The 12571-nt window shown below is 44.1% G+C and overlaps 1 protein-coding gene across 1 annotated transcript in view; it reads left to right on the top strand.

The window, feature by feature from the left end:
• Positions 1–3444, top strand: part of LOC115017729 (somatostatin-1-like) — a 6301-nt gene extending 2857 nt beyond the window's left edge. Inside the window, 2 exon segments of the mRNA XM_029446415.1 lie at positions 3216–3380; positions 3382–3444. Of these exon segments, the coding sequence (XP_029302275.1) occupies positions 3216–3380; positions 3382–3444 (228 nt within the window).
• The last annotated feature ends 9127 nt before the right edge of the window (positions 3445–12571 follow it).

The following is a 12571-nucleotide window of genomic DNA, read 5'->3' as shown; positions in this document are numbered from 1 at the left end:
AGATTATATAATATAAATAAAATAAGTATATAAATAAGATTATAATAAGATATAAAATAGGGGGTATATAAAATAAGATTATATAATATAATATAAAATAAGATTATATAATATAAATAAGATTATATAATGTAAGATAAAATAAGATTATATATATAAAATAAGATTTTATAATATAAAAGAAGATTATATAATATAAAATAAGATTATATAATATAATATAAAATAAGATTATATAATATAAAATATATAATATAATATAATATAATATAATATAATATAATATAATATAATATAATAATATAATAATAGCTAAGATAAGATAAAATAATAAACGTCTGTGGTATAAACAATAAAGTTGCTTCTGTATTTTTGCCCAAATTACATGATTTTGAGTTCATTCAGAAAACAAGCATTCCTGCGGACCCGACAGTAACTGATTACTGATCAGATCTTTATGGACTCGTTTTGCTTCTGATACGTTTATTGCAATTAAATCAAAGCAAACTGTTATTTTGTGTTCATGCTGCAGTAACAGCTCGGGTTTGTAGTATAATTAAGCAATAGCTGACGACAGACCGTGGTATATGGTCATTACATCACAGTTAAGGGGCGTGGTACAACCCTCTTACCTTTGATGTAATGACCATATACCACGACAGACCGTGGTATATGGTCATTACATCACAGTTAAGGGGCGTGGTACATCCCTCTTAACTGTGATGTAATGACCATATACCACGACAGACCGTGGTATATGGTCATTACATCACAGTTAAGGGGCGTGGTACAACCCTCTTACCTGTGATGTAATGACCATATATCACGACAGACCGTGGTATACGGTCATTATATCACAGTTAAGGGGCGTGGTACAACCCTCTTACCTGTGATGTAATGACCATATATCACGACCAGACCGTGGTATATGGTCATTATATCACAGTTAAGGGCCGTGGTACAACCCTCTTAACTGTGATGTAATGACCATATTACCACGGCCCTGTCGTGGTATATGGTCATTACATCACAGTTGTGGGGCGTGGTACAACCCTCTTACCTGTGATATAATCACCATATACCACGGTCTGAATGCAGTGGCTATTGCTTTTATAAAAAGGTTTCCAAGTGTGGCAATAAGAAAGAAAAATACACACACACCAATTTAAATAGTTTTTATCATTATTACAAAATAAAATGGTCCCTCCGTTGCCTTCTGCACAGAACATAGTGCGAGGTGGTTGCTATGCAACAACACTAACAGCTGCTCTGCACGTAGCTCTGCACGTGGTCTTTGAGGGTTTCTTCTCTGGAGATACGCACTGATGGATCCACTCCTCCAGAGCAACGCTTTGTTTGTTTCTTAACGGACGTCATTTAACAGCTGTAACGGTGTAGCTTTCTCTCAGACGCGGAGGGATACTGACTTGTGAAAAGTGACGACAATTCTACCCGTGATATACGCTCATTATACCACAGCTAAGAACCAATCAGATTGCTTGATTTGACATGTCCGTTTTATAAAGTGTAGTATAATGTGTAGTATAATGTGTAGTATATTGTGTAGTAATGTAGTATAATGTGTAGTATAATGTGTAGTATAATGTGTAGTATAATTGTGTAGTATATGTGTGTAGTATAATGTGTAGTATAATGTGTAGTATAATGTGTAGTATATGTGTAGTATATGGTAGTATCGTATAGTATATCGTGTAGTATATATGTTGTAGTATATATTGTGTAGTATAATGTGTAGTATATCGTGTAGTATATCGTGTAGTATATCGTGTAGTATAATGTGTAGTATAATGTGTAGTATAATGTGTAGTATAATGTGTAGTGTATTGTGTAGTATAATGTGTAGTATATTGTGTAGTATAATGTGTAGTATATTGTGTAGTATATTGTGTAGTATATTGTGTAGTATAATGTGTAGTATATTGTGTAGTATAATGTGTAGTATATTGTGTGGTATAATGTGTGGTATAATGTGTGGTATATTGTGTAGTATATCGTGTAGTATAATGTGTAGTATAATGTGAAGTATATTGTGTAGTATATTGTGTAGTATAATGTGTAGTATAATGTGTAGTATATTGTGTAGTATAATGTGTAGTATAATGTGGAGTATATTGTGTAGTATAATGTGTAGTATAATGTGTAGTATATTGTGTAGTATAATGTGTAGTATAATGTGTAGTATATTGTGTAGTATAATGTGTAGTACAATGTGTAGTATATTGTGTAGTATAATGTGTAGTATAATGTGTAGTATAATGTGTAGTATATTGTGTAGTATATTGTGTAGTATAATGTGTAGTATATTGTGTAGTATATTGTGTAGTATAATGTGTAGTATATTGTGTAGTATATTGTGTAGTATAATGTGTCGTATAATGTGTAGTATATTGTGTAGTATAATGTGTAGTATATTGTGTAGTATATTGTGTAGTATAATGTGTAGTATAATGTGTAGTATATTGTGTAGTATAATGTGTAGTATAATGTGTAGTATAATGTGTAGTATATTGTGTAGTATATTGTGTAGTATAATGTATAGTATAATGTGTAGTATAATGTGTAGTATATTGTGTAGTATAATGTGTAGTATAATGTGTAGTATATTATGTAGTATAATGTGTAGTATAATGTGTAGTATATTGTGTAGTATATTGTGTAGTATAATGTGTAGTATATTGTGTAGTATAATGTGTAGTATAATGTGTAGTATAATGTGTAATATAATGTGTAGTATAATATGTAATATAATGTGTAGTACATAGGTCTTCAACAGGGGGTCCCCGACCCCAAGGGGGTCCGCGGAAGTACTGCAGGGGGGTCGCAAAATTGTTTGCACGCAACTTTGACAGCCTCTCTCCTCTTGCACAGAACTCCGACAGCACCCCACCCCCCTCGTTTGAATACCACTGCAGTAGGGGGTCCCTGATCCATGCTACACCAGTTTGGGGTGTAGCATGTTGGTAGTGTAGTACATTGTGTAGTATATTGTGTAGTATATTGTGTAGTATTGGTATATTCAGCTTTGTGTCTACAGAGGAGGCAGTGACCTTTTATTCAGATTTTCAGTTCGGAGGAACTCGTTGTTTCAATTAGACACATTTATTTTATATTTGTAATAATCAATGAAAATGCGTGAAGAACATTAGACCTTGCTGCTGTTTTCATCGTCATTGACTGTGTTTCTGTATTTTCAGGACATGTCTCGTGCCGCGCTGGCGGAGCTGCTCCTGTCGGACCTGCTGCAGCTGGAGAACGAGGCTCTGGAGGAGGAGAACTTCCCTCTGGCTGAAGGAGAACCTGAAGACATCCATGTGGATCTGGAGCGAGCCGCAGCCGCCGGCAGCGGGCCGCTGCTCGCCCCCCCGAGAGAGGAAAGCTGGCTGCAAGAACTTCTTCTGGAAGACTACAGAAAAGACGAAGTAATCAGATTACCAAGACGTTTAGTAAAGTTAGGGATAGTAGCAGATTTTCAAAGACATTAAAAAAGGAACAATCATACACACATGGCCTCCAAAGTCAGTGCACTTTCCCCGTCCGCAGTGAAGACACCGAGACAAGCAGACGCTTTTATTTCTGCACTTAACAAAACAAAGCTGCAGATAGCCAGATGTTTGAGAAGAAAAAGTTATTTATGAACATGTAAAGAAAACATGGAGTAGTATTTAATTAAAGTCAAGTATGATATGTATTGTCTTCGTCGTATTTACCAGATTGGTTTTGAGGTAAAACAAACGTGACGAAAAAGGAATGAAGTGACTTTTATCTTATTACTCTTTATTTTGGATGTTTTTGCTGTTGTTTTGTTCTTTGTTTGTCTCACCAGAACTTGCCACATTTATTTGTCTTGTAAAAAGGAAATGTGAACATTGTTGGAGGAGTAAGTAGAGAGAAGTTGGGAGATTTTAATTTAATAAAAATCATATTGATGAGGAAAAGAAAAAGATAAAACAAAGATGTTGTTTTAGTAGTGCTTATCAATTGAATTGGATCTTTACATTCTTTGATTATAAAGTTTTGTTAACGCTCTGAAGGCAGCGTAAAGTAAGTAAGTCGTCAACAGCTGAAATCAACCTTGGTTTCTGCTTTTTAAAATAATTAATGTTTCATTTCAGTTTTGTTCTTTGTTTGTGTGAAATGTTGGTTTGTGATGAGGGGTCTGCGCACTCCTGCAGCAAAGGAAAACACAAAGCTTGCTTCTAACAATTTAGATTTAATGTGTATGAAGTTTGGTTTTTGTTGTGAGAATAAAAAAATAATAACTTGGTTTTTAATAAAACAAAAAGGAATCCAGAAACCCGAACAGACGCGGGTTTATTAAATGAAAAAGATTATTAATCTGTTAAATCAGGTGGAAACGGGTGGAAAAGGTTGTGTGTGTCGGGAGGGGGGGATTGTGTGATGCGATTGGATTTGGGGTTGGTTGTGGGTGTGTGTGTGTGTGTGTGTGTGTGTGATGTGTTGAGGAGAGGGGGGGGGGGGGGAGGGAGTGTGGGAGGGGGGGGGGGGGGGTCTGGGGGGGGGGGGGGGGGTGTCGGGGAGGGGGTGGGGTGGGGTGTAGGGGGGGGTGGGGTGGGGGGTGTGGGTGAGTGTGTGGGGTGGGTGGGTGGTGGTGTGTTGTGTTATCTCAGTCTGTCAGCTGGTTGGTATTAGGTCTCCTGTGTTTCCACGTGATATATTGAAAAGAACTTCACGTCTATGAAATCCTGCTGGTGTGCCATGGACCCATAATTGAGAAGGAAGCCACCCACCCCAAGAGACTCACAAAGGACACCCGGTCTTTCTGGTTTGCTTGTTGTCTCTTTAGTTAGAAGGAGTTTGCGTTCTTTCTTTGTTTAAAAAATGATTTCTTCATAATGTGATTAACATGTTTATTTACAGTGTGTGAAACGAAGGGCCGTCTGTACCTCTCAACACTCTGGAGCCGTTTGGTGGTTTGTGGACTACGTTTTCAAAGCAACAAGTTAGTTTGGCATTTATGGTCGTCGCATCTTGTTTGTTTGGGAACCAGAAAAGTGAAAAGCGGAGAGGGCGGAGGCTGGAGTGAACACGTATATTAGGTGAGCAAATTGTTTACAAATACCTTTCAACAAAAGTGAAAATACAAACTGTGAAAGAGTTAAGTTTAACGCTTGGAAAATGAAAACAAGGAAAAAACAGTTGCTGACGACCTGTCAATCAACGGTAGACCGCCCCCTTCTTCTAAAGCAGACATATTTTATAATTTTATGCATTAAGTAATAAGTTACTAAATATAAATCATGTGATGAACGAGGAAGACTTGAAACTACAAATAAGACATAAACTCATCAGGAAAATGTTTACTGAGGAAAGATAAAATCAAGAAGAGAAGAAGAAGAAAAAGAAAGAAAGAAGAAACATTTCCTCAAGAACTTCTATACAACCAGAGGAGGTCGCCTCTGCTGGAGTTACAGATAAGGGGAAGAGTCTCTCATGTGGAGGGTGTGTTACAGAGGGTCTCCTCTCCTGTGGGATGTTACAGAGGAGTCTCCTGTGTTGGATGTTACAGAGGAGTCTCATGCCGCTGGAATGGTTACAGAGGAGTCTCTGCTGGACTGGGTAAAGAGAGGAGGAGGAAGTTCTATGATTGGGGTGTTACAGAGAGGAGTATAATTGCTGCTGGACGTTTGTTACAGAGGGAGTCTCACTTGCTGAGTTACAGAGGAGTATCTGCTCTGGATGTTTTGTTACAGAGGAGTATCCTGCTTGCTGGATGTTACAGAGGAGGCTCCTGTGGATGTTTTACAGAAAGAGGGAGTCTACTACTGGATGTTAATAGAGGATGTAGCTGCTGATGGATGTTTACAGAGGAGCCCGGCTTTGGCGGGATGTACAGGCGGAAGTCTATCTGTGTTGTGAGGTTATGGTTGGAAAGGGGGGAGCTGGACCTCGTCAGTGATGGCAAGGAGCACAAGGCTGCTTGCGTTTTTTTTGTTTTTTTTGTCTCAATTCATGGAATTGCCTTCTACTGTTGACCTTATCCAAGTTGTTAAACGCTTTGAAGTCTTTTTTTTTGTTTTGCAGTGGCATTTTTATTTAAAAGTAAACTTTGCCTTGAAAAATTCTTTGATGCAAACACATCTAAGAATGAATTCATGTTCTATTTAAAAAATAAAGATTTGATGATTGTGGTGTGGTATGTGCTATTGAGAAAGAGAGATGCTGGGGGGGAAAGGAAGGAAAGGGGGGGGAAATTTTGGCGTATTAGGCTTTTAAATGACAGCAAGTACAGTTTGTTAAGATTGGATTAGAGATAAGGGATAAGGGAAATGAAACAGCAAACAGATGGACACGGGTTGGATTTCAAACCCTGGGGGCTTGGGCTCCGGCCTGCTGCGGGGCCAAGACTTTCTTTTAATTGGACAGCAGAACGCCTCCTCATGAACTTCTTTCAACAGATTAGATTTGGTTCTTTACTTGGCACAAGGAACAGTTGTGATGCTTGCGTTGCATAAAAACTTGTTTTTCATAGAGTGGCTTCGCGCCATAATTGATCACAATACAAATCCATACCAACAACTCAACAGCAACACATACTACTACGACCACAACCCTCAAAATGGTGTAGTGTTTAGACGGTTATAAGTGTTGAGGTCGCTCAAATTCAATACTGTCTCAACCCCTGTCAGAATCTGAGACGAGGCAGAGAGAGTGGCAGCGAATACTGATTGGACCGCGAAACCCAGTCGGTGGGTGATTCATTTCAGGACATGAAAGCAGTTACTGCTTCGGAAGTTCAGATTCACATTGATTTGAAGCAAAGCTTCGAAGCAGTGGTTCTAGGGAATTGTAGTCAGGTTTGACGCACATATCGGAAGCTTCAGTATCACACTGCCATCACTACCAATTACGCACGCAAATGGATATACTTTAAATGTAAGTATCGTTGTTTCAACTCGCTCGAATTAGCTAACGATACAAATGTTTATAACATAAAGGACCTTAAACATAACATTTTCTCTAAAAATGACGGGTAAGTTACGGGACGGAGCGCCGATGCTAGTAAGCTAGTGCTAGGGCAGATGTTAGGAGCGGCTTCCGGCAGCCAGACCCCCTTTCCCTAAGTAGCCTTTTAAAGTAGAACTTTTTAAGACCTTAACTTTCAAAACCTTAAGAGTTTTAAATGTTGATTTATATTTTACATAGTTGGGCGACGTATAGAGAATTGTATACTTCAGATAACCTGCTTTTGGTTTTTTGACCGGTGATTGAATATCACTTAAAAGGTCCAGTGCAATCATTCGGATTGATGATACAATTTTATTATTTATAAATATGTGAACTTTTTTTGCAACTTAATATTGCTTTTGTTTAGTCGGTAAGAGAAGAGAGTGCTTGCTCTAACATTTTGTTTAGGGAAAGGAGAAGGGACGGAGGAAAGATCAGAGAGGATGAGGAGAGAGGAGGAGAGGATGGGGAAGAGGAGGGAGAGGATGGAGAGGAGGAGGGAGAGGGAGGAGGAAAGAGAGAGGGAGAGGAGGGAGAGGGGGGACGAGGAGGAGAGGTGGGGCCTGATGAGGATGGAAGAGGATGAGAGGGAGAGGAGGGAAGAGGAGGGAAGAGGAGGGGAGAGGGAGGAGAGGATGGACAAAAGAGAGGAGGGAGAGGAGGGAGTTGGGAGAGGAGGGAGAGGAAGAGGAGGGAGGAGAGGAAGGGAGAAGAAGGGAAGGAGGAGAGTTGAGAGGGAGGGAAAGAGGAGGGAGAGGAGGGAGGGGAGGAGGAGGGAAGGAGAGGGAGGGGAGAGGAGGGAGAGGAAGAGCAAAGGGAGAGGAGGGAGAGGTGAAGAGGGGAAGGTAGGGAGAGAGGAGGGAGAGGGAGGGAGAGGAAGGGGGAAGGAGAGGAGGGAAGGAGGAGGGAGAGGGAGGGATGAGGATGGAGGGGTGAGAGAAGGGAGGGAGAGGGGGGGACGAGGAGGGGAAGAGGATTGGAGAGGGGGAACGATGGAGAGGAGGGAGAGGAGGGTGAGAGAGGAGGGAGAGATGGGGAGAGGATGGATGAGGATGGGAGAGGAGGGAGAAAAGGAGGAAGAGAGAAGGAGGAGGAGGGAGAAAAATGAGGAGGAGAGAGAAGAGAGGAGGGGAGGAGGAGAGGAGGGAGAGGAGGATGAGGAGGAGAGAGGAGGAGGGGAGGGTAGAGGATGGGAGAGAAGGGATGAGAGGATGGAGGGAGAGAAGGAGAGGAAGAAGAGGGAGAGGAGGGAGAGGGAAGGGAGAGGAGGGAGAGGAGGGAGGAGAAGGAAGAGAAGGAGGAAGGGAGAGGAGGGAGAGCAGGGAGAGGAGAGGAGGGAGAAGAGGGAGAGGAGGGAGAGGAGGGAGAGGATGGAGAGGAGGTAAGGAGGAAGGGAGGGGAGGGAGGGAGAGGGAAGAGGAGGGTAGGAGAAGGAGAGGAGGGAGAGGATGGAGAGGAGGGAGGGAAGTAGGAGGAGGAGGGGAGAGCAAGGGAGAGGAGAGGAGAGGAGGGGAGAGGAGAGGGAGAGAGGAGGGAGAGAAGGGAGAGGAGGGAGAGGAGGGGAGGAGGAGGGAGGGAAAGGGAGAGGAGGGAGGAGAGAAGGAGGGAGAGGAGGGAGAGAAGAGAGAGAAGGGGGAGGAGGGAGCGAAGGGAGAGAAGGAGGGAGAGGAGGGGGGGGGAGGAGGAGGGGGAGAGAAGGGGGAGAGGGGGGGAGAGAAGGGGGAGAGGAGGGGAGAAGAGGTGGGTGGGAGAGGAGGAGGAAGGGGAGAAGCAGGAGAGGTGTAATATGAGGAGGATGGAGGCTGATCGAGGGGAATGGAGGTGAAGGGAGGAGAGGGGATGAATTGAATAGGAAGTAGAGAGAGGGAGAGGGGGGGTGGCAGAAGGGAGAGGAGGAGAGAGGGGGGAGAGGAGGGGAAGAGGGAGGGAGAGGATGGAGAGGAGGGAGAGGAGGGAGAGGAGGGAGAGGAGGGAGAGGAGGGAGAGGAGAGAGAGGAGGGAGGGAGGAGGAGGAGGGGAGAGAGGAGGGAGAGAAGGGGAGAAGGGAAGAGGACGAGGAGGGAGAGGTGAGGAAGGGGAGAGAAGGGAGAGAGAGAAGTGAGGAAGGGGAGAGGATGGAGGAGAGATAAAGAGGAGGAGGAGGGAGTTTGGAGGGTGAGGAGGAGAGAGGAGGGGAGGAGGGGGAGAGAGGATGAGAAAGAGGGAGGAGAGAGAGGGAGCGGGAGGGACGAGGAGAAGAGGAGGGGAGAAGGGAGGAGGGGAGGAGGGGAGAGGAGGCGAGGAGAGGATGGGAGGAAGGAGGGGGAGAAGAGGAGGGGGAGGAGGGAAAGAGAGGAGGGAGAGGAGGGAGAGAGAATGGCAATGAGGGAGGCTGGGAGAGGAGGGAGAGAAGGAGAGAGGGAAGGGGGAGAGGAGAGGTGGAGAGAAGGGAGGGGAGAGAAGGGAGGAGAGGGAAGGGGGAGAGAAGGGAGAGGAGAGGAGGAGAGGAGGGAGAGGAGAGAGAGAAGAGCAGAGGGAGAGGAGATGAGAGAAGGAGGGAGAGAAGGGAGGAGGATGGAGAGGAAGGGAGGAGGAAGGGGAGAGAAAGGAGAGAAGGGAGGGGGAGGAGGGAGAAGAGGGAGAGGAGGGAGGAGAGGGAGAGGAGTGGAGAAGAAGGGAGGAGGAGGGATGAGGAGAGAGAGGAGGAGGGAAGAGGAGGGGAGAGGAGGGAGAGAAGGAAGAGAAGGGAGAGGGAGAGGGAGGGGAGAGGAGGGGAGGAGGGAGAGAAGGGAGAGGAGGGAGGAGACAGGGAGAGGAGGGGAGAGAAGGGAGAGGGAGAGAAGGGAGAGAAGGAAGAGAAGGGGAAAGAAGGAGGGGAGAGAAAGGAGAGAAAGGGAGAGGAGGGAGCGAGGAGGGAGAGGAGGGAGAGGAGAGAGGAGGAGGGAGTGAGGAGAGAGGAGGATGGGAGAGGAGAGAGGATGGAGGGATGAGAGGATGCGAGAGGACGAGGAGAAGCAGGAGGGATGGGAGATGCAGAGAAGTGAGAGCAGGAGGGCAGAGGATACGAGAGAGGGGAGGAGTGGAGAGCAGGAGAGAGGAGAGGCAGGGAGAAGCAGGAAGAGAGAGCAGGAGACGAGAGAGAGCAGGGGAGGAATGGAACAGAGAGAGCGGAGTAAGGGGAGAGGCGAGAGATGGATGCATGGACGGAGAAGGACAGAGACGACGCAGAGGAGAGGATAGATAGAGAGCAGAGTAGAGTGGAGCGGAGAAGGATGGGAGGCAGGCAAAGAGGCAGCGAGCAGATGGGAGAGAGGAGCAGCAGGAGAAAGAGACAGGGAAGAAGCAGAGAGCAGGAGAGGATGGGAGGAAGAGAGAGCAGGGATAGCAGGATAGTAGAGCACGCAGCGAGCAGAGGATGGACAGACTCTTCTCTCTGACTGAGGGATGGAAACTGTAGTTAGACGATTAAATAAAATGGTTAAATTAATTGTAAATAAATCATATAATGATGAATATATAGTGTTGATTTAATTATACAGTGAACTTAATTATTTCAAGCGTTCAAGAAGGATTTATTTTCGTACATATATTTATATAATCTTATAAAACTCAAGAAATTGAAATGAAGTGAGTTCGACAAAGCCAAAAATTATTGATTGAAGATTATAACAAAAGTATTTATTAAACCAATTATAACATTTACAGTACTATACAGGATAAAAGGTTTGCTGATTGGACCCTTGGATATGCTAGTGTACTCCTTGAGGCATTAATCGTGGAGGGGGGAGGTCTCCATGAGTGTGTATGAAGAAGCCCCTCCACGTCTAAAATACATCAGTCGCGTGGATCGGTTGATATAAGCACATCTTCATCAAAGATTGAAAAAAAAAAAAAGTAGTATCCTCGGTTCTGTTCTCCAAGACAAATGTTAAAGTAAGATCAACTGAGGTGATAAACTTCAGTGAGAGTGGTAGGGACGGGGACTCGGTCCGGCCTTCGCGTTGACGGAGGAACCCGGCCTCCAAAGACACGCGAAGGCGACTGCAGCACCCGAATTGAGGACACAGCCGCTCTCTTCCCATGAGCTGTGACTGATAATATTATTTGTTGAGGCTTTTGTAGTTCTTTCGTTTACTTAATTAAACCATGAGCAAAGTTATTGATGTGTGGTCCCCTGCTTGTCACCAGGATTGTGAGTCTTATGTGTGCCAATAAAAAGACGCTGTGACGAACACATTTAGTTTTACGTGAACAGAGAACAGTTTGCAGCGGTTCTCTCTCATCTGTGTGTCTAGAATAAACTTGTATGTATGTGTGCTCCTATGATGGGGGGGGACCAGCGGGTGGCTCTGAGTACACACTAACCCCTAACGAGGAGCGACCAGATCACACGCACGGATGGAGGGAATGGAATGTGTCCATCAGTCCTGGATAATCAATGAAGCAGAGACACAGCGGGCAAACACACACACACACACACACACACACCACACACACACCACTGATTCCCTGCACCCCAGGATTAGACAGGTCAGAGCACATGACCATGTGGACACCCGCCGACACTCAGCGGTTATTCTGGGAAGACTGTTAGGACTGACAAGGCAGAGAGACAGTGTCCCTCCTGATAGGTAAGTTATAAAGAGTCAATCAGTGATACTGAAGAGAAGGAGAGGAGCGAGGGAACGAGAGCGAAAGCGAGAAGGAGAGGAGGAGTGAGGGGGACGCAGACAGCTGCAGGCCCCAAACACACCGTTAGAAAATACGAGTAGGTCAAACAGGTAACTAACAGATATCAGCATGAAGATTCACCCACTTCATGACTCACATTCAAACAGTTTATATTACAAGGGTTTTTAATATGTACAGGAGGCGTTTTATGTAATGTAGCTTGTTGTTTAAAATCTACAAACACCAGTACACCAACCACACTCGATGGTTTTCTGTGTTCCTCTCGTCTGAGAAGACAGAGTTCTGGAAGATAAAATAACACCAGAATCTCAACATGCAGTGCCAAAACAGCTGCTACAATATTTAAATTACTTATTTATAAGCAAACTCCCCGAACAATATCTGCCGATATTTAATTTATTGATCTATGTTTTTAAATGTGGAGCCACCTTGTTCGCTGGTTTGTTCTGATTTGTCAATAAGTGTTTTTGTGACGATAAGAGACTGGAGACGAAACTCCAGCAGAAGTTTCAGAATGCATCTGAAGAGGAGTTGCGAAGGAAGTTACTGGGGAAAAGACTCAGGGGACTTTCATCATGTTCAGGAGAACTTCTGAGGGCTTTGAGAGATTCACGACGGTGAAGTGAGCGAGCAGGAAGTGGAGAGTACAAACGTATTTTAGAGATGGGACTTCTCTCAAAGGAAGCTCCTCCTCCATGATGACGTGATGAACATCCAGACGTGCACCACGAGTCACTGATGAAATGCGAGAAACCTACGGATAATAAACATCAGAGTTTCAGTTTCATTCGTCAGCCTTCTGGATATGTTGCAGGTGTATCTTAGATTTGCTGAAGGTCGACGCCCCTTGGACAAAAGGTCGTGCCCTTCTCTCTGCTTAGAATATATACTATAGAAATAAATACAGATTGTA

Source organism: Cottoperca gobio, chromosome 13 (assembly GCF_900634415.1).
Source record: "Cottoperca gobio chromosome 13, fCotGob3.1, whole genome shotgun sequence".
Lineage (NCBI taxonomy): Eukaryota > Metazoa > Chordata > Actinopteri > Perciformes > Bovichtidae > Cottoperca > Cottoperca gobio.
This window is presented reverse-complemented; position numbering and strand designations above follow the sequence as displayed.